This window comes from Schistocerca cancellata, chromosome 7 (assembly GCF_023864275.1).
Source record: "Schistocerca cancellata isolate TAMUIC-IGC-003103 chromosome 7, iqSchCanc2.1, whole genome shotgun sequence".
Taxonomy (NCBI): Eukaryota; Metazoa; Arthropoda; class Insecta; order Orthoptera; family Acrididae; genus Schistocerca; species Schistocerca cancellata.
The window spans coordinates 590,290,769-590,314,106 of NC_064632.1; the positions used below are offsets into that span (position 1 = coordinate 590,290,769).

General features: G+C 39.3%; 1 protein-coding gene across 1 annotated transcript in view; it reads left to right on the plus strand.

Moving 5' to 3' along the window:
* Window positions 1-21,365, plus strand: part of LOC126091848 (protein DEK-like) — a 34,855-nt gene extending 13,490 nt beyond the window's left edge. The window contains exons 6-9 of the mRNA XM_049907108.1: window positions 13,599-13,818; window positions 17,175-17,369; window positions 17,531-17,683; window positions 17,769-21,365. Coding sequence (XP_049763065.1) covers window positions 13,599-13,818; window positions 17,175-17,369; window positions 17,531-17,683; window positions 17,769-17,783 — 583 coding nt within the window. The 3' untranslated portion in view covers window positions 17,784-21,365. The remainder of the gene's footprint in view (window positions 1-13,598; window positions 13,819-17,174; window positions 17,370-17,530; window positions 17,684-17,768) is intronic.
* The last annotated feature ends 1,973 nt before the right edge of the window (window positions 21,366-23,338 follow it).

Here is a 23,338-nt window from a genome sequence, read left to right on the forward strand (position 1 = left end):
AACAGGAGCAAGGTGGTGAAGGGTTAGGGATAGCATGGTATGGGTGAGGGAAGAGCAATCACTATGCCTGGTGGAGCATGCAGAAACTACAGCTGCAAGAACAGTGCTGACAGTTGCAGGGAGGCTGTGGGGAAGGAGAGTACAGGAAAATGGGAAGTGGAAAGGAGAGAAGCAGAAAAGAGGAAAAGTCTGGTGGTGTGCCGGTAGAGAGCAGTGCACAAGGAGAGAGAGGGGAGGAAAATTTCAAGGTGGTGGTGGTGGTGGTGGTGGTGGTGGTGGTGGGCAGGAGCAGGAAAAGTTGAGTCTGTGGGGAGTGTAGGTTGAGGCCAGAATTGTTTCAGGAGTGGAGAATGTGTTGTAAGGATAACTCCAGTCTACACAGATCAGAAAAGCTGGTGTGGAGGGGAGGACCCAGATTGCCCCGGTTGTGAACCAGTTATTGAAATGGAGTAAGTTATATATAGCTGCATGTTGTGCCCCAGGGTGGCCCTCTTTGCTCTAGGTCACAGTTTGAGTGGTCCTTTATCCTCATGAGTATATAGTTGGTAATCATACCAATATAAGAGGCTGTGCAATGATTGCGGCAGAGCCGGTATACAACATGGCTGCTTTCATTGGTGGCCCAACCTCTGATGGCGTAGGATAAGTTTGTGACAGGAATGGAACAGGAAGTGCTGGTTGGTAGACTGGGCAAGTGTTGCACGTGGGTCTTACAGAGAGAGGTGATCCCTTTTTCAAGGGGTTGGGATTGGGAGTGGCATAATGGACTAAGATGTTGTTGAGGCTGAGTGGGCGACAGGACACTTCAGGAGGGTATCTGATCACCTCTCACATTTTGAAGCTTGGAAAAAATGAGATTGCTTACATCTCTTCCTTACAGTGATCTCTGGTTCTCGTGCAAATAAATTAGTTCATGGGGAGAAAAGTTTTTCATGGTTTCTGCAGCACCATCTTTGGGGACTTGAATTCCCTGCACCTGGCCAGAGACAGTAAGTAAATCCTCCAGTGTGTATTGGTGACAGGGCTCCCACAGAGAACCCTTTGCCCCCAGAAATATTCAGACCAACAACCTGACACAAACAGAAGTAGCCACAGATTGCAGGTCCCAGAACTTCCTTACACCTCTTCAGCCTCCCCCCTCTTTCCCAGGGTGTAAGCCCTAGCAAGAATCAAGGTGTTCTTTAGAAGAGATTGGTTAGAGAGAGGAGAGAGATCGATTAAAAACAGGAAGAAATTGTGGGGGAGGGCTACTCCGGATGTGCCAGATCCCACATACTATCAGGCTCAGAACGTGTGATTGTTGTTCCAGCCCCACTGATTGCACTGGGGTCTTCTTGACCCCTTCCCAACTAACCAGAACATCCAAAACAATTGCACTGTGTGTTACTGTAATTTGCCAGAATGGAGACAACTAAAATGTGAATTTTAAGATTTTCTGGAAGAATTAAATGTTCAAGTGAGTTTCTGGTTTGCAGTTGGTCATCGTCTAATTCATACCACGATGTTTTTTCTGCGCACCTGCCAGTCACCTTTGGGTGAGATGTCAAAGACTGATCTTAGATGGTTTCACCTGCAGATGACTGGCAGATACCCCCCCTCTCCCCCCCAATCTCCCCCCAATCTCCCCCCTCTCTCCCCTCTCCCCCGCAATCTCTCCCCTCTCCCCCCGCAATCTCTCCCCCTCTCCCCCGCAATCTCCCCCCTCTCCCCCGCAATCTCCCCCCTCTCCCCCGCAATCTCCCCCCTCTCCCCCGCAATCTCCCCCCTCTCCCCCGCAATCTCCCCCCTCTCCCCCGCAATCTCCCCCCTCTCCCCCGCAATCTCCCCCCTCTCCCCCGCAATCTCCCCCCTCTCCCCCCATTTCAGGCACCTGCTCAACTGTCGTCTACTTTACAGTATCTCTACTAATCTTTTGGCTTAACTAAAATGATTGCAATACATTGTAATTTCACTGGCTGATAACTACTTCAGGTTCTTGACATGCCACACCATATGGTCCTAGGCCCTGAACCTCATTATCAGATTGTTCAGTTTTTAAATCTTTCTATTATCAGATGATTTAATTTCTGAAACTAACTCAGAGACTCCATTTACTCAGGGTCTTTGCCGTATTTGGCTTGAAGGTGATTTTCTCTCATAATATAGTGTCATTGACCCAATCACAAGGAATATTTACATTGGTTGATGTCATCACCTTTACTTACCCTTTACGACCAGAGCTTTCGAGGTTTCGTACCAATTTTGCTTAGTGTCTGACGAGTGGTTACACTCACACTGTATGATGGCGACTTTAGCATTCAGTGTAGCTACTAATATGTACCCTTGGCTGAATGCCGGCTCCAAAGAGCCACTTGAAGGGCCTCAGCTTGGAACCTTTCCCATGGCTTACAGGTTTCACCCACAAAAATGGGTCTTGCCTTTGTCATCACACTGGTTCATCTTGATCTAGAACTCTTACTTGAGTACCAAGTGCTTGAATGTTTTTTTGCGCTCTGTATTTTTAGTACTTACTTTTGATATTGACTGACAGGGCTGTCCCATTTTTGTCAAAATAGATTAACTGCGTGCTTACCCCACACCTCTCAGTATTCATATTGTGCTGCTCTACTTAGTATTTACTGTATCCTGGTCTCATCCTGAATGGAGCATGTTTGCCAGATTTATGGCTAAACAGTACCATCAGCTTTGAAATCGTTGGAGCCAGTATGTTATTGTGGAGTAGGACTGGTCACTGACACTTTACAGTTTAATCCCATAGACAGTCTCCTTACTGCTTCAGTTCTGATAGTACCAGCTCTTGCTTAGTTATGCAAGTACCGCACAATTTCCTAGTCATATGATTTATGAAATATTTTATTCATACAATGAATGTTGACCTGTGACTCTTGCCCTTGGCTGAGTTTCCCTTAGGATCCTCTGCTGGGACCTCCACCTATCATCTTTTGAGTTTGCTCCCTGTATATTCCTGTGTGCTCCTTTGCTAGTACCCAGACCACCAATTAGGACCGATCTATTAAAGTTTGTCACTCACATGACCTTTTGTGGTTGTGTTCCTCAGATCTTCCGAAGTATCAGGATGCTATAGTATTTACATGACTTGCTCTAAAACTGAGTGTAGGATGGGATATAATTTTACATCTCCCACCAGTCGCAGTATCATTTGTTGCTAGGAATGTGCTCTGTTTATGGTGGAGCTGATAGCTATTAACAGAGCCCTACATTTCATTAAACAGATGTCTTTGACCATATTGTAATTTGTAGTGACTCGGTAAACTGTCCTCATGCTATTGATCAATGGTACTCGTCACTCCGCAGTATCTGCTATTCGTGGTCTACTCTCATACATTACCTCTGGGTTCAAAGTCATTAAGTGTGGCAGGGAGTGGATTGGCTAAATAAGCCATTACTTGCCCTACATTAACTTTGTCATAGGCATGGATTTGTAGATGCAAATCACCTTTATCCACCTTGAGTTGGAACAGCTGATAGGCTACTGCCCCTCTTCTGTGTGCTATCAGATAGATTACAGGTGTGTGTGTGTGTGTGTGTGTGTGTGTGTGTGTGTGTGTGTGTGTTTGGGGGGAGGGGTGTCAGATCTGTTCTCTGAGCTGTAAACTGGCCCAACCCCAAATACTTTTACCTCTCTCTTAATTATTTCTATTCTCTGGCATCAGTATTGCTTTCATAGTCTTGATTTTAGCACCCATGGTGGATACTATAAAAAATCTGGCTGACTTCACTAATTCCAGATGTCCTCTCTAGCAAGGGACTGATGACCTCACTGTTTAGTCCATTAACACCCCTTCCTTTCCGTGAACGAACAGTCTTCCCAATTTCTGTCCCCACTTCCATTTTACAACCCTCCACTTTTACTCCCCAACTACTGCTGCCACCATTGTTCGTTCTGAAGATCTAAGTTTTTTTTATTTCTCTGAGTTCCCAAAACTCACTCCCATTAATTTCTCTTGGGCTCACAATGGATTTGTGTAATTGCATTTTAACCTTTAAACTCATTTTTGAGCACCAAAGTACAAGATTTAATTTTGGATAGCTTCACTTCCTTGCCTAATCTGTTGTTCGATATGTCACATCTTCCATTATATGACAAGATACTGACCAGATACTTGAACCCTTTACACATTTTAATTTGATGTCTGCCAGTGTCCACATCCTAAGCCTGTAAGATATATTCTGTTCGTTGTTTGCTGCAATGATACTGATCTTCAGTGTAGAAGAATGTGTTCATAATGCTGGTTCCCTTCTTCAGTCCCCGTGGTCATGCACTTTCTAAACAAGAGATCCAGTGCCTCCTGCTCATATATCTTAGTGTGGCAAGCATAAAGCATAATTGTTTTCATTATTTACTGGTTCTGAAGGCCTTTCTAGATATTTCTTTCCCCACTTTAATGCCACATTTTGCTGACTTAAAAGTCTGTGATACTTCTTACATGCATTTTTGGCAAGTCACCTGATCACAGCACAACAAACAATACCTTTATCGGCCCTGTCGTATGGTTTCTCAAGGTCTATGAAGACCAAATTATTGCCTATATCTCTTGACAATCTCTTGTTCATGATCTGTCTTAGGGTAAAGATGTTACCTACTCATGACATTTCTTTTTGAAAGCTACTCTGTTATAATCTTCTTCCTTTTTTATTTTAAACCCCTCCCATACAGCCTGCTGATTGAACTTGTGACACTTAGGCAACTAAAATTGCTGCACACTGTCTTGCTTCCTTTTTTATGTTGGGGCTTGCTTAGATATGTAAAGTTTCACTCTGCTGGAATCCCTGCCCCACATACCACATACATTTGTTTAATAACTTGCTTAGGTATTCAGGCATAATGCTTGGGCCACACTGTGCTTACTCCACTGATAAATTTCCAAGCCCTAGTGATGTCCCCATTTTCATTTGTGTGGCTGTCTACTGTTCGTTCTGTGGTTACTTTCTATACTTCTTCACCATCATGGTTTCTACAATTTCTCCACATTGTTTCCTTGTACTCTGTCCTTGTTAGCGGGCCTTTAAAATGCTTCTCCCATTCTATCAGACAAATAATTGGCAGCTTTGCTCTTTCTTCTACCTCTTCCATCAGCCCAGCATCTACTTTCCATGCTGCTGCCACTTTTGACCCGTCCTCCACATTGGTTGGCTTCCTCACATTTATCCTTGCGGATTTCATTTTTCCTTTCACACCTGTCCACTTTTAGTGCTTTGTTCATCTTGGGGTACAAGTTGTCTCATGTCCTCAGTCATTACTATACATAAACCTTTTTGAGATTTAACCTTTCTTCAGTACTTTGAGTCCACCATTGTAGGAGCCATTTTCCTTTTTTCTGTCCCAATGCTTCGAATGCTGTTTCGTATATTGATTTTTTTTAAATTCCTTGCTACATATGCTCTGCTGTTTCTTCTTCTTCTAGGTGCTTGTTTGTTTGCTAATTGTAATTAACTAGGAAGTTATACAGACTTATTTCAGATTAACTGAGTTGTATGTCATACACTATCATCATGGGAATATTTGCCTGTTTAATTTGTCTTGGGCCCTGTATATGTATCTACTATCATTGCACCTAACAGGAAGTGGTCTGAACAACATTCTACACACATGTAGACTTATCGATGGCCAGCCTCTATTTTCCCATTAAAATATGTTCCTTATGGGCAATTATTTCCTCTAGCACCATTGTTAATATCATGAAACTGATCTTCAAATTTACAGTAAACATCATTTGTAGGGGCGTAAGCTCTGATAGTGATGATTTTGTCCGTATTTTATTTCCAGTCATTATCTTCTCATCAATTTCATCCCAGCATTGTATATCTGTTATATGCCTATTATGGACAGCTATGGAAATCCATCTCTTGCAGGGTGTCTACGACCCGGGAAATCCGGGAAAAACCCTGGAATTTTTTCATCCGGGAAAAACCCGGGAATTTCTCATTGTTTTAGCTTTCAGTTAAATTTTTGTAATTTTGACTGCAGAATTGATTCGCTAGCAAAGAATGTTATTGTATCCTGCTACTGGAGAATGATACTGCAGCAAGAAAATATAAACAAGAGGGAAAAAAATAAGACTTTAGTGGCAAAGGAAATGTGCAATTTACAACAACAAAACACCATGCACGCACAAGCGTCTGCAAATAGCAAAAATATGTCAAAGGCCGTAGAGTGCAGACTGTAATTCTTCGTAACACTAAATGGCTTGCTATGAGCATGACGTCACAACTGTTCACGTAAGGTTCGTTTGACCAATTGCCAGCGGTCTGTTGCGCATGCGCATTTGACTCGCGTATAAGCAGTACCTTCTCCCGCTACTTGAAGTTTGGCTGTTAGCTGTATCGGTAGTAGCAGCAAGCAGCCACATGCAAACGAGAAAAATTTTTCTCCCGCGCCCTAGCTGCCAGATTCACGCTTGCACAGAGTTGTAGTGGGGAGGGGGTTCTCCACGTGACCCGTGTTTATGTTAAGTGATTTCGCTGCTTCTCTTCGTGTACAGCTCTCACATCAAATGAAAACAAAACGGATTTCTGTGGCCGGAAGTTATCAAGTGAATTAAAATACATTCACATAATTACGGAGGGCAAAAATATATTATTAATTTCAGTTTTCTGATTTTATTTTATTTCTAAGTTTGTAGCAGTCAAGCATTAATCGCCTTGCAGAACAGGGAAGTTAATTTTGCAAGTTTGCTAAAGAAATTTGGCTTTATTAATCTTTCCGCTGAGGCAGTCATTTTATTTGAAACGAAGTGTTTCATTCTACAGTATTGCCTAGTTCCAAGCGAAGCTAATTTCAAGTGCACGTTATCATCTTCTGCCATATATGGCATTGTGCCATGATAAAGAACCAAAAATGAGATCGCAGAGTACTGGTACTCCAAGAAAATGTACGCCCCAAAAACCACACTGACAAGCTTAATACACACGAACATGCGGGCTTCCTACACCAATACAGTTGCACACGCACAAAATGCCTGTTTTTCTGGCGCTCTCTGGCAACTGGTAAAACAAACCTATTTCTAACGGTCTCCGGATAATATTGCGAACGGTGGTCAGAAAAGCATTACTTTCAAAGTAAATTTCTTTTTACGCAAGATGAATTATGTTACATATGAGAATGTGGTATGGATATCTAAATCACAGAGCATTCGAAACTGAACAGTTTGAGGACCAGCTACTTACAAGAATTTCGAGCCGAGACATTTATGTCAGAATTTTAAATTTACTGGCACATTTGTGTGATGTATCTTAAAGTATAACACATGCAAAAAAAAAAAAATCAATATTACATGTGAAAACTTAGTTTCTGTTGTAGTGTGTTAATCATAGAGAAATTATATGTGAAAGCTTAGCTTTTCTTGTAGATATAAGGTACTGTGTACATTAATGTAAACCGTTAACTTTTCCTCTTTTGTGTTCACGCTATGTAACCAGTGATCTTGCTATTGGCTGACTAGAACACGTGTGCTATGCTCTGAATAGCTACTGTCATCGGTTGGCGAGATCTCGTGGCTTGAGATGTGACTCGCGTACAAAAGGACATCGCAACCTCAGTTTAAACGCTCTGGAAACTTAACGCGCTGTGTTTGGTGCAGTTCGAATTTATACTTTCGTAATACGAAAATATGCAGCGTATATGTTGCTGCAAATCAAAGGTCTTTCCAAAACTTCTCTCTCTCTCTCTCTTTTTTTTTTTCCCCCCCTCCCCCCCGGGAAGTTCTGCGCGATTGTATAAAACGTGAACCATTCAAAGGATTGATAAGTTTTACAGTTCCGAGGGAAAAATCTATGGAAAACCTACTGTCTCTGAGCACAGAAAGTGTATTTTTGCCCAGGAAAAAGCATATTTTTTAAACGGGATATCCGGGAATAATCCGTGAATTTTTTTTTCCTTGTCCCTGTATAAACCCTGTCTTGGTCCTTTCCTCATTTTTATGTCAGTGTAAAAAGGAGTGTAATCTGCTATAAGCAATCAACTGAGTGTCCTGCTTACTGGGCAAATGTGGTAACAACCACACCACTGTAGCATTGTGGGTACGTGCCATCCCTAACTTCAGTTCACATCTTCAGCCCATTTTTCCCAGTAAATTGTCATTATTGTTTAGGCTCTCCAGCACCCCTGCTTTGTACGTAATGGGCAAATCATGCCTGTACCTCAGGTGTAGGTTATCCATTGATCTGAAGGAATTAAATTTTCCTGGAGACTCAACTTTATCTTTGAGGGTAGAAGCTGAAGTAATGAATTAAAATTGATTTAGTGAAGATAATGTTGACTCCTATGCCTTCAGTGGAAAATGTAATTCTGTCGGATCAATAGATCATCTACACCTAAGGTACAGACACGATTTCCTTATTGCGTACAAAGCTGGGATGCTATTCCAATGTTGGAGAGCCTCGACAATACTGATGATTTAAGTGGTGAAAAAGGGCCGAAGATGTGAGTCGTAAGCTTGTTTTAGGGAGGGCATGAGACTAAGGTGATCCTAGGAACTGTGGCAGCTACATTGTTACAGTGATGTGGTGATTACCACAACTGCCTAGAGCAGGCTGGGTCCATGTCCCAGCCAGGGCACAAATTTTAATTCATTGCTTCAGCTTCTGTTGTTGAAGATAAGGTTGACAGGCAGGTTTTCAGGAAAATGTAATTCCATCAGATCGGTGATCTGTCACATTTTTATTTCCCTTCCACCTTGACCTTCATTTTATTGAAGACACATGTCTTCAGCCTCCCTCATTTCTGGAATACTTCTTTCCTTTGTGCTCAAAACCTGGCCTATTCCACATTGCTATAAACAGTAGTTTCCTCTAGCTATGGTACAGTCCTGTTATTTTTTTATTTTTTATTTTATTTTTTAAATTTTTTTAGGCTTTTGACAGATTTTAAATGGAGAAAACATTTTTTACAAGTTCTGGGATTTGGTCCAACAATTCAATTCTCACTCTGGAGGACTGGGCAGTATTTTGGGTTGCTATTCAGGGTGTATACTACCCGGGACAACCGGGAGATCCGGGAAAAACCTGGGAATTTTTTCATCCAGGAGAAAACCCCAGGATATTTGTAGAATTCCGGGAATTTTTCATTGTTTGAGTTTTTAGTTAAATTTTTGTAATTTTGACTGGTAAGAACCGATCTCTAACAAAGGATATTACTGTATCCCGCTACTGCAGAATAATTCTTCAACAATAAAACATAAAAGAGAGAAAAAACGAAAATAACTTACATTGCAAAGGAAATGTGCCATATACGACGACGACACAGTGCTCATGCAAGCGTCTGCCAATTGAAAATGTGTCAAAGGCTTTAGGAAGACTGCAGTGCTTAACAACAACAAATTGCCTCCAATGAGTGTGAAGTCGCAACTGTTTACATTCGATTTGTTTTAGCAGTTACGCGCGGGCTCATGCGCATGCGCAGTTGAGTCACGTTTGAGCAGTAGATTCTCCCACTTCTGGCTACAGGAATGTGGCTGTTGACTGTGCAAGCAGTCGCAGCAAGCAGCTAGATGCTACCGGAAAAAGGGGGCGCCAAATTCATATTCTTGAGGAAAGAAAACTTGTTTCACAAAGCGCCTAGCATCCAGCGCACGTTTGTCTATCGATTATTCATATGATTTTGAAATGCTTTCCTGTTGGTTTTTGAACACATTTTGATTTCTGAATGAATCATAAGTTGGCTTGAATGCATGCATAGTGTACGTGATGTCTCTATCAGGAGAATCCTCGTCGCATCTAGAAATAAACTTTCCGCAGACAAAAGGGGGCGGGGCAATACGAGCTGAGGGAGTAAACGGATGAATGCCAATTGCTCTCTGATTATGTGGTTGATTGGGTTTGCGAATGATCAGCAATGTTATAATTACTAGAGAAATCCATAGATTCAGACTACCAGAATGGAAATAAACGACTTACAGGAATAACAGGTGAGAAAGATTACGTATTATCCTCTCGGTGTATCCAAGAAAATGAAATTTTGACAGAAAATTTTTGGCCAGATCGCTACAGTAGTAAGGACCAGTTGTACAGTCCCCGACTAGCAGACGCATAAGTTCTGTTCTGGAAGTAACGTGAAAAACATGTTGTTCGAATACGTAATAACGTCCAACTGGAAAATAATCGCGGGTTAACTAAACCCTTGATTCCGACAGGGTTAATGAAGTTAATCGGTGAACAAATTTTGACAATGGCAGCAATAGCTACAGAATTGGTGATGACAAGATTGTTAGAATGAGGAAGGAGAAGAAACAGGGACATAACATAAATTATGGAAGAATAAGACGATTCCATATTTATATAAAAATTTCGTAATACTACTTTTAGATGTCATGCTTGAGAAGCTGGTGCGTATGAATGAAATGTGAAAGTATTTCCTAAGATAAAGCTTTTTGCTTGTGGTAGGCCTAATAGGCATTTGATATTGGTACTTTGTGGATTATATTCTGTCGTGTTATAAAAATGGCCATTTGTGCCAAAACAGTTTCGTATATTTGGTGTGTTACAAAATTGCTGCCATATTAGAAGGGCCTATTTTGTTTTATGTAGCAGACAGTGACAAAATAGACGTAATCAGATCGAGAAACCACACCAGTCTTAGGTATTATTTGTATTAACCGCGTTTTCAGTATTAGATAGCATTTCGATTTTTCATGTAGCAAAACGTTTGACGAACTTTGATGAGGTAATAGATTCTTTCACAGAAAGGAAAGCATGCCATGTAAAGCTGTAGCAAGATTAAAACACTCCGTCTTCAGGGCACAAGTGGCCCATCGGGACCATCCGACCGCCGTGTCATCCTCAGTTGAGGATGCAGATAGGAGGGGCGTGTGGTCAGCACACCGCTCTCCCGGTCATTATGATGGTTTTCTTTGACCGGAGCCGCTACTATTCGGTCGAGTAGCTCCTCAGTTGGCATCACGAGGCTGAGTGCACCCCGAAAAATGGCAACAGCGCATGGCGGCTGATTGTCACCCATCCAAGTGCTGGCCACGCCCGACAGCGCTTAACTTCAGTGACCTCACGGGAACTGGTGTATCTACTGTGGCAAGGCCGTTGCCTGTAGCAAGATTACAGACGAAAAAAAGCTAGAAGCTAAGGTTTGAAGAAATTTGTAATTTCTTGCTTATCTCTTGTCAGTATTGGTTTTATTACAAATAATCCCATCCGCTATTAATTGCGATATTTTTTTTAAGAGGGGCAGGCTGTCAAACCGGCCGACTGGGAACAGGAGAGGCACCACAGGACATTTCAATTTCCACTCGCCTGAATATAGTTTGGACGTGCGGTAGAAAAATGCTTTATGAAGAGGCATGGCACTGCACTTTTGCGTACTTAACGCCAAATAATGTCTTACATTTCCTTGAATACATATGCTTTATGTTTTAGACTTTTCAGAAAGATGTGCGCTACAAGATGAACATATTTTGAAAATTCGATTTTTTTAGTATTGACCCGGTTCGCAAATGTCGTAGATCCGAGGCTGATACGCAGAGCAGTCTGAGTTATAGTGGGTAGTCTCCACATGCCCCGTGTTTACATTTAGTGATTTTGCTGTTTCCCCTTCGTTTACTCTCACGTCAAATGAAAACAAAACGGATATCTGTGTCCGGGAGATATCAAGTGAATTAAAACACATTCACCTAATTACTAAAGGCTAAAATATGTCATTAGTTACAGATTTTATTTTATTTCCACCTTTCTGGCAGTCAAGCATTAATCGCCTTACGGAACAATGAAGTTGTTTTTGTCTGCTAAAGAAATTTGACTTTTTTTAACCTTTTCCGCAGAGGCAGTCAATGTATTTGAAACAAAATGTTTAATTCCACAGTACTGGCTAATTTCAACTGTTCGATGCATTTGAAGTGCACGTTTTCATTTTCTAGCACAGATGGCATTATGTCATAATAAAGAACCAAACATGATATAATACAGTACTGGTGCTCCAAGAAAATTTACAACCCGAAAACCACACTGGAAAGCTTAATATCAGGTCGAGATCTACATTATTGGGAATCCGGACATACGAATGTGCACTTTAAGTATGCACTTTAAATGTGCACATTTTAATATTGTTCACGAAATTCCGATGCTCTTGCAGTATCCTCTGATGTCTTGTTTCTTTTATGACATAATGTATGATCTTTCAATGTTTTACACGTACGTACATATGGTCTTCCTACGTCGTGATAGCTACCCAAGCTCGGTATCACCTGTTATCTGCGCTTTCTGGCAACTGCTGAAACGAACCTATTTCTAACTGGTCGCGGGAAAATATTGCGAATTGTGGTTTGAAAAGTGTTCCTTTCAAAGTAAATATTCTTTTACGTAAGTTGAACTATGTGCAAGAATGTTCCATGAATTTATTAAATCACAGAGCGTTTGACTCTCATTTAAAAATTAACTCTTTGATGACGCGCCATTTAGAAGAATTTCGAACCCTGAAGGTCAGACATTTATGTCATTATTAAAAATTTTATTGGCACATTTGTGTGATCTATCTTTAAGTGTAACACGCGCAAAAAAGATCAACAGTATATGCGAAAGCTTAGCTTCTCTTGCAGCTTGAGAACAATATTATGTGTGAAAACTTTGCTTTTCTTGTAGCAGCACTACGTATATTAATTTAAACTATTAACTTTCCTTGTTTTTTTTGTTCGTGCTACTTAACAGTGATGTTGCTGTTGGCTGACTACATCACGTGTCCTATGCTCTGAATATCTGCTGTCATCGGCTGGCGAGATCACGTGACATGAGCTACGAACGGCCTACAAAAGCGCATCGAAATCTCGATTTCAATGATTCGGGAAGTAACATGCAATGTTTGGTGGAATTCCAGTGTATACTTTCGTAATACGAAAATAAGTAGCGTACATGTTGCTGCACATCAAAGATGTTTCCAAAACGTGTCTTTCTTCCTGAGTTTAGTTTTTTAAAATGCCTGGATGTTGTACGCCCGCGTATAAAACCGTAACCATTCAATGGATTGATAAGGGAAAATATACTGTCACCCGGAAGAAAATGTATTTTTAACCGGGAAATCCGGGAATTTTTTTTCCTTGTCCACGTATACACCCTGCTATTCCTGAGGCAGACAACCTTCCCAGGGCTTCCATCTTTACCTGACTGAAAAACAAGGAAGGGAGAGATCAGGACCGGATGAAGGAAAGACACTCTTTGTCTGGTCTTATGCAGAGGCCTGGCAAGCTTGGTAGTCCCAACCAACAGCTACACTTCTGCCGGTATAGCCCTTCACTTCAATGAAACACACACACTTTTGTCTGAAGACAGTACTGTGGTTAGGTACTGTCTTCTGAAAAGGATTTTAATTTGAAACTGTTCCTAGTCCAATCATTCTAATTTAAATCTTCACAGTTTTACGAAGTAGCTGTCTCGCTTGGAGTAGTTTTCTTTTGTGGCATTATTGGATTCATATTAGAAATCACAAGATAGTGCCCTTCCCTGTCTCACATTGATTAAATGCAGGCTTAAGTGCTATTGTCACTAGTTAAAATGAACCGCTGGGTAAATAAAGTCATCAGTGGTATTATTACAAGAACCTTTTTTGGTTACATGCTTATCGTGAATTTTCAATTTTACAGATCGGAAGATGAAACAGAGAAACGAACACCACGTTCAAAGAGGGCTAAAGCGCATAGAAAGAGCTTAAAGGAAGATTCATCGGATGGCGAAGACAACATGGATGAAGATAAAAAGGATCTTTCGAAATCGGAAGATAAAGCAACAGACAAAGAAGATGAAAGTGATAAGGAAGATGAGGAAGACGAACCTGATGAAGAAGCTAGCAGTGATGATTCAGAGGTAATTAAACCATTTAATTAAATTTTGGGCAGATGTTATATTCACAAGTAGTGGTCTTTTATGGTGTTGGGTAAAGGACCGAAAATAATGACCAATTATGTAGAATTATATTAATCTGCAGTGGTGCCATAAATTAGAGTGTAACTGATCAGTGTTTTATCTCTACGTGAGATAGAATGAAGGACCAATGAACTTACATGATTATCATGAATTCTCAATTTTGTTCTATGTGAAAAAGTATACCTGCCTCATAGAAAACAAAGAACTTCTGGGAGTTTTGTTGACTCGATGGTTAGGTCTTGGAAAGAGATTTTGGGATGAGCATCAGTGAAAGTAAAATAAGGGTAAGGGATTGTAATGGAGTCCAGTCTGGTGATGTTATGGGAATTATATTAGGAAATTAACTACTAAAAGTGGTAAGCGTTTTGCAGTTTGGGTTACAACAAAACTGACAATTGGAGAAGTAGAGAGGATACAAACTGTAGACTGCAAATGGCAAAGTTTCTGAAAGATGATGTCGCTAACAATGAATATAAATTTAATTGGAAGTCTTTTCTAAAGGTAGTTTTCCATAGTGAAGCCTCGTACACAAGAGAAATGTGGACAGTGAACAATACAGAATAGAGTATTGTGAAATGTGGTGCCACAGAAGTGTGTGCTAAATATCAGGTGAATCAATCAAGTACCTTATGAAAGGCACTGAATTTAGTTTGAGAAATAACAGCTTTATTCCAAAGTTTGACTAAAGAAAGGAATATGTTGCTAGAAAACATCCTGATGCAACCAGAAAATAGGGTCAAAATTACAGTTTCTCTACAACAAGCAGGTTCCAAGAATGTAAGGTGCAGTAAACACAGCAGTGAGACTTGCAGAAGATAGTGATTTGATGTGGAGAGTAGCATGAATCCTGTCTTTGGACTGATGATAATCACCTCCACCTTATCCCAGGTAGTAGTAATAATAATAATAATAATAATAATAATAATAATAATAATAATGTCTTGTGACGAGGGCCTCCCATGAGGTAGACCGCTCTCCTGGTGCAAGTCTTTCGATTTGACGCCACTTCGGCGACCTGCGCATCGATGGGGGTGAAATGATGATTAGGACAACACAACATCCAGTCCCTGAGTGGATAAGAACAAAATATCAGGTGGATATGCTCCTATTTATTCCTAAGTGGAGTGTGTACTAAAACACCAGTTTGACTAGTTGAAATGGTGTGCCACAGTGGGACTTAAAAACATTCTGCAGGCAGTGCCTTACCAGTTAACAAAACTGGGAAGAGCCAGGCCTATAAGAGGCCAGTCATTGGGTTAAGTGTGGTCAGCATAAGTGTTTACTTTTCTCAGTACTCGTCAAAAGGAAGAGTTAGACTAGTTTGATGCAACACTCCATGCTAGTCTGTCCTGTGTATGCCTCACTGTGTCTGTGTTGTAATTACTGAATCTACATTCATTTGAACTTGTGATGTATTTGTCAGCCTGTACAGTTTTGACCTTCGACACATTTCTCCATTGCTAAATTTATCGGTATTTGATGCCCCAGAAGGTATCCTTTAAACAGGTTCCTTCTTTTAGACAGTGATATGTCTCTTCTTCCCAAGTTTTATTCAGTACTACCTCATTTCTCGATATACCCAACTAATCTCTAGCATTCTTCTGTAGCCAAATATTTCAGAGGCTTATATTCTCTTCTGTCTGAACTGTTTGTCCACATACCACTTACATAAAAGGCTAACTCAGAAGAATATTGAGGGAAGTCTTCATAGCATTTAAGTGTAAAGTGTTAACGAATTGGTTTTTCAAAAATAATTTTGTTGCTAATTCCAGTCTGCATTTTAATCCTCTCCTAATTAACCATAAGCATTTACTTTGCTGCCAGATAGCAAACACTTCTACTTCTAGTGTCTCATTTCCTAATTTTAATTCTCTGAACATTGCCTGATTTAATTGGATCATGTTCCATTACCCTAATTTTGTTTTTGTTGTTGTTAACGTATTTGATACTCTGCTGTGTTCACTTCCATTTCTTGGCACTACCCATTCCTCTTATTGTACTTCCTTCTGTTGTTTGTGTTAGTTTTTTAAGGCTTCCTTTCAAACTGTTAACATCCCTGCTTCTTTCAATTTATCCAGAGCCCATCTTCTTAATTTTATGAATTCTTCCATAATCTGATGACCATAATCAGTAAATTATGATCAGTCAGTATCTGCTCTTGGAAATGATCTGCAGTTTAAAATCTAATTATATAATGGGAAGACATATTTTGAAGGCAGTTTGAAATTTTTTATGGGGTCTGCAGATTTTTCTACATATACTATCTTCTTTCATGAGTGTTAAACCAATGTCCTTTTCATCTTGTCTGGCAAGTCTCGCCTGACCTGTGGTTCTGGATGGCTTCACCGAAATCTGCCCCTTTTCCTAGACATCTCTTCCTTCATCCCTCACCCTTCCCCTTCAGCCTTTCTGTCTGGAGGAGCCACTGGCTCCAAAACCTTGCCTAATTATAATTGTTTGTGTGTGTTCTCTTGCTGTGTGTTGAGTAGATTTTATCAAATTATTTTATTTTGTCAAAAATTGTTTCTGTTGTTACATTTCTCTTTTTAAATTCCTAACCTCCCTGCCTGATTAAGGGATCCAACATTCCATGCTCCAACCTGTAGAATACTAATTTTGTTTTCCCTGATGACGAAATTCCCCTGTAGATCTGCATGGGGGAATCTTTTTATCTCCAGAACCAACAGAATACAGTATAGCTGCAAGCACTAGTGGGGAAAATAACAGCAATAAGCCCCTTGCTTTCAACTTTTCGCTGTACCAATCTAGCAAGACTTTGTTGGCTAAGTGCTAAAAGTCCAAGATCAGTGAATCATCCATATGACCCCCCCCCCCCTTGCAGGTACCGGAATGCCCTCTGTTCCTCTTCAGGAACCACGGGTTTATGTGGCTCCTCCAGAAACACCTCTGTTGTGGTACCCTGCTCTCTATATTAATAAGGCACAGAAGCCACCCCACTTCACTGAAGGTTGTTGGGGGTATCCTCTTATTACAAAGCACCAGTCCCAACAGGTGTATTAGTTAATATATCTGGACACCTGGTTTCACACAAAAAAAGAAACAACATCCAAACTGCCAAAAATATGCGAGAATAAGCATGGGTGGCTTGTGATTTATGACAACTTGCAATTTTTGTCCAACAGTTTAGGAGGGGACAGAGCACTGCTGCTCTGAGAGAGATAGATGTGTCCTTGTTTCACCAATATTTGTTTCACAATTCTTAAATTTATACACCAGAACTTTGTTCTGTAGTTAATTTTTAGCAGCTGATTTTTCAAATTATTTTTTCTTTCTAGTCCAAGTCAAAATCAAAGAAAGGTCGCAGAAGCCAAACTAAAAAGACATCCAAGAAAGCGAATGCTAAAAAGACTCCAAACAAAAAGTCTGAGAAGAAATCTTCAGCTAAAAAACGGAAAACCTCTAGTAAGAGTGATGACGAGTCTTCATCTGAAGATGAACCCCTATCAAAAAAGACAAAAGCACCACCCACAGTAAGTAAATTTTTACGGTTTTTTATTCTTACCTAGACTGAACGTAGTCTGCAGTTTTTAGCAAAATTTTAAAATTGTTTCGTATGTATTTCACCTTTTGAAGACCTTTTTGCTTGTTTGTGTAATGTATGCGAATGATGTTTTTTTAATTGTCTGTACAGGATGAAGAGATAAAGTCGTATGTCAAAGAAATTTTGGAAGGAGCTAACCTCGAAGAAATAACAATGAAGACTGTTTGTAAACAAGTATATGCTCATTATCCAGATTTTGACCTGGCCCACAAGAAGGATTTCATTAAAGTAACAGTAAAATCAGTAAGTATCTAAAAGGTACTTTTGCACTACTACTTTTCCATTTAATTGCGCTGTGATGTTAATAACGTCTCCTGTTTTATTTCAGTTGATATCTACATGAAGAATATGCTGCTGCAAGTTTTAGTGATTATTGTACCTGCACTTCACATGCATCTTGCAGAATACTATGCAATTTTAAATAAAAATGACCACATCAAGAGAATGTTGTTTGACTTAATTTTTTGGTTTATAAAATAACAAGGAATCATCTCTTGCAGTTGTAAAAAACCAAAAAACATTAATAGAAATACCATGGGAATGAGTCCAGATGTCTACTGAAGTGTGCATGTTTGTTTCAATGTTTCAACAGTCTACATTAATAGAACCATATACTTTTAAGAGCAGTTTTAGATTATCTTCATTAGTGAAAGCTTTTTCATTTTACTGATAAATTTTAGAAGCTTATTATTAACATAATATTCCAGAGAAGTTATATCTTGTCAGTTTCTTCAGACCTTGACGTTTCATACTTTGAAGTATTTTTTTATAGTCTCGCTAATACAGTGTTCATTTTGATCCGTTCATCTTGAGCTTTGTGCAACCCACCATAATAGGTATGACTGCATTTGTAAATATTGGTACTCATACTTGCAGTATTTTAACTTTTGTGGCGCTTCAAACAGTCTGAGTCCTGTATTGTATAAATATTTTCTGTTCAGTTTATATTTCAATTTATATGTCTGTATCACATTTGGTTGCTAAGATGGTAATAAGCTTTTGTGATGTCTTTTACAATAATTCTTACTTTGATTTATACTTGATTCTGATGATCGTGTGGCAGTTTATATTACAACTTGAAATTAGGATTGCTGTTGGATTTGGCTGCACAGCAATAGTGTGCAAGTTGCTACTATTAGTTTGTTACTCCAGTAATTACCAGCAGGCATATGGAGTCGTAAAATCTTGACATTTGAAAGCCAACTTGCAAAATGTTTGGATGCCTTAAGGATTGTGATTTGGCTGTTCGTTGTGACATCAGATTTTATCACAGTTTCTACAGCTTCTCCAATAAGAGAACTCTTTTTACAGTCTGACTGATAAGTGTTCTAGAGTAATGCATCACATTTGTAGTGCTGTGTTTTTGGTAAAGAAACACAATCATGTAACAGATATTCAAATGTGCAGATTGTCTGAAATTTTACTCTTACTTTATATGTTTTATATTGAAGATTACTGAAAATAAATATTTTTAAGTAAATTTAGTGTGTTCTCATTTATGCAATGATTGAATCTGATTTGTTCTTTATAATTGTTAAAATCTTACTGATTTTCATTATGTATAAATGCATGAAAATTGGGCACTTTTAGAGAGGAAAGTAAGTAAGCCAATTCATTTGAATAACCATGTAAATAGAGTACAATTTTCCTTTGTTCCTGTATCACTTGCACAGTTAATGGGATGATTACATAGTGATTAACTCTTATCACCATGTAGGGAGAGGTGAAGCTAGTAAGACTGCTATTCAGAGCGCTCATTTCTATCTTGTTTATCAAGTAAGGTTTTATTTACCATAGGATTACTTTCGTAATTTATTTACGTAACTTGCCAATTTAATGGGTGGCTTAAAGAATAATATTTGAGTAAAATATAAACTGATAAAATTCATACCATAAATTACTTATGTCTTGGAAGCCACACCGAAGTTTTAAGTGAATGTGGATTAGCCACTTTGAAAATTGTGCAAGGAATTAAATTTCTTTGGTGATTTCAAGGGTATGTATCTCTCTGCAGTGTTTCATAAGATGCCTTTTAATGTCACGCAGTTTTAAAACATCCACTCCGGTAATGTGTATTTCTGCCACATAAACTCATGTGAAGGAGTAACATTTGACTCAAAAATGCCAAGTGACTGGTAACTTCTTACTTTTCTGTGATATGATTTGGTGTTTCATGCAAATGTGTAAAAAGGGACATTGGCTAGTGAGATGCTTGAAAGATTATGATACTTTATAGCGGCATTTTGTTGGCATAACTATCTTATCGTCCTATGCCTACATACAAGGTTCTAATTAATTTTGGAGGTAATGGAAATACAGCATTCCAGATTTTTAAGGGCACTATGCTGATCTTCTTCAAAATGTGCAGATTCAAGTGAGATTAATGATGTGTACACATGACCAATCCATTAAGCTTGTTCACAATTTCTCAGCATGTGAAAATTGAAATTTATCAGGAAACTCTTAAAATTGATTTTGAGTAAAAGGGACTAGTAATGGTTTTTGTTGCATCTGAGACATGCTTGTATAACTAGCTAATAGCATTTACCAAAATACGTGTAGCTTGTAATAGGAATCGTGGTACCTATTGTTCTTAAATATATACTTTTGCTTGATAAAGTATTATCTGCAACTTTCCTGGAGCAAATATTAAAATAAAATTTGTACTGAAATTAGGGACTCATTTACTGTGTTTCCAGTTGTTTCCTTTACTACTGTTTAGTGGACTTTGGTTGAAAGTGTCTGTTGATACAAAAACTGTAGTTAATATGGAGACAGTCCTCCTTAAACTATTCATTCTGTGTGTGTATCACACGGTATTCCCCTCCCTCGATACACCCTCCACCTGTTAAGGATATTTTCTTTGCGTTTGCAGTAACATAAAAAAATCTTAGAATTGAAATCTGTGTACCACACTGAACTGTATAAAAATATTTTTACTTGCATTATAATTGGCTATTTTAATGAAGACGAGCTGCCTTTAATTAAGCTGAGAGACAGTGTGCTTGTATATTACTTTTATGGAAAAGATAGATTGCTACGCTCATGTAGAGGTGGTGCCGAGGCACAGTGAAAGGACTGCTAAAATATTCAAGCTTTTGGACAAAGTTCTTACAAAACAGAAAAAACTTAACCACACAAACTCAAATTTGTCTCTCATACACATGGCCATAGTGAATGTGTGTTTTCTATTTAGGGAGGACGACTTTGTCTGGAAGTTTGAATATTTTAGCAGTCTTTTGTTCATTGTGCCTGCCTGTTACTCAGTGCCACCTCCATGGTGATTAGCATCTATCCTTTCCATATTATTGTTATTCCATCCTGGGCTTTACATTGTTTGTATATTACTTTTATGGTATATGCAAGCCCTATACTCCATAATGGTTCAGTTTTGGCTGTAATGTGCTGGGAATCTTTTTGTGTTTTGTTTGTTAGCTCTTAAACGAGCAACCGATGTGTGTAAATGTGTGAACGAGAATTTAAAGTACAAAGTCTGTAGACAATGGTCTCATTCCCATACTGAAAGCAATATATAATTAATGCTAAGTAAGATAAATTATATAATTGTGGGGTCTAAGGAATTTTAATTGTATAGTGTATTTGAATATGGCAAATTTCAATTGTGAAGTGTAATTTTTATAGCATTTTGGGCATGAGTTTTGAAGGTAAAAACTGCACACAGGAAACCTGCCAGGAAGCTCCTCTACAGTGTATTAAAGCCTAATGTTATGGTTTGTGAACTGTGGTGGAAAATTTAACAAGAAATTAGTTCTGTTTAAGTGTAAATGAAGTTACTATAGTTTTCAAACTAACTTGAGGGTTGTATAAAAGTTTTACTGTAAGTGGTAGTATTTTTAGAGTTAACATTTGGACCACAACCCTTTCCTGTATATCTTTTTTAAAAATAAAGTTAATTTTACTGAAAGTGATGTCGTGTTTGCCTGGTACGTTACAACTTTGCCAGAAAAATCCCTAATTTACATGTGGGCATAAATCAGGAAATGGATGGAAAACTCGAAAATGACATTGGATGTTGTGATAAATTACTTTATATGTAAAAAAATGAATTTTTTGGGTATTTCAAAATTTTAGGAAAAATTAATCAGTACATCTGCTTTACAATCCAAATTGATCAATGTTCAGTGGAAGACTTCAGACAGACACCACTACTGGGAGTGGGCTGATGCACATGCTTTCAGTTTTGTGCTATTTCATAGTACCTGCATTCCAGCTCAGTGGTTGTGAGGGACAACAAGAGTGGAGATTTAAAGAACATGTAAACGTGTGGCACAGGCTGTGAAGCTGCAGTTGATGTTGCATTATTTGGCCACAGTATGGTAGTGGCCATTTATCCAGCTGGACAGTTGTTTCATACTCATATAGAAAAGTATGAATTGATTACAGTGACCAGGTAGATAATGTTTGTTTCAAAGGTTTCTGATTGGTTAAGAAATGTCGGTGACTGCAGGAAAATGTGGATATACGGCTCTTCTCATGCTTGGGTCCGTCCACAGATGTGACCTGTGAAACATGATGGTGGAAGAATCAGTGTCGTAAACAGAGAATAACTTTGCTCTGGTTGGGTGGCAATGAAATTTCAATTTAGAGCCTGGGAATATTATTTCAGAGCATCACAGAAGATAGCTGAAGAATGTGGTTCCACTGTTACCCTCCTGAGTAGTGGTCATGGAAGCTTCTTAAAGGCTGTACACTTAAGTGTTGAGTAGGCCGGTCTGCGGCAATAATGCGTGCCAGATTGTTACTGGAGAAAGTGGCAGCATACTCTGCAGGGCTTCCAAAGCCATTGGGTATACTGGAGAGAGGCTTCTTGATAAGCCAGCTATAGATTGGAAGGCTGCATATGAGGGACCTCGTTATGCTGAGTTATTTTTTTTTATTGTTAGATATAATATGAACACAGGTTGGTGCTACCAGCAGGCTGGTGTCATACAGGAATATTTTTGCAGTGCCATGGAGAATCAAGTGAAATGAATTGGGAAGATGCTGATTTTTAGAGCATTGAATGCATGGTTCCTTTGCCGTAAACTTCTGGCATTTAGGGGTAAACATGACTGACAATAGTTACCAAGAAGGAAATGGAGAATTTGGAGTAGCTGGGAGTTGAGAGATCATGCTTGGTGGAAGAGTGACCATAGAAATTGGGGATGCATGTGTATAGAGGGTCAGGTGTGCCAGGTGTTATAACTGACAAGAACTACCTGGTGCCCATGGAGGGCTTCTGTCTTTAATGAAGTAGAGTAAGCTGTGAACAATATGCTGAAGGTGCTGGTGCCAAAGAATAGAGGTCCTTTCTGTGGGATTAGTGGGCTGTCCTTGTCAGTTGGGCTAATGGACTTTAGGATGTGTGTTTCAGAATGGGCTGTGCACTGGTTTTTTTTTTTACCTTCAAAGATCCTAACTCATAAGGAACTTACGTTGAGTTGACAGGGGTCTCCACAGGCTATGGGATGCATCTGCCATCAAACTCTGGTCAGTGACGTAATCGCAGCAGTCTGTCTGTTGTATCACTATTTTTAATCACACTCACCATCATCATTTCACAGTTGTGAAATTTATATCTTCATTGTGACAAATATTTGGCTTTTTATTTTCTTTTAACAATATGTTGAGGTGATTATGGTGGGACCTGAGAACACAGCTGGTTTTACCCAAATACATATTGGATTTCGCATCTATAATAGCGTGAGAAATTGATGTCTCTTTGTTATAAACACAGTGTCTGCCCAGCAGTTGACCACCTCCCTTTCCTTCCCATATGTCATGCTGAGCATTGAGAACATTGCAGCATGAAGTACACTTGGCCCTCATCTACTTTTACCGTCACCTGAAGAAATACACTCTCTTGAGTTTTAAAGTCGGTTCAATTCAGACTACAAA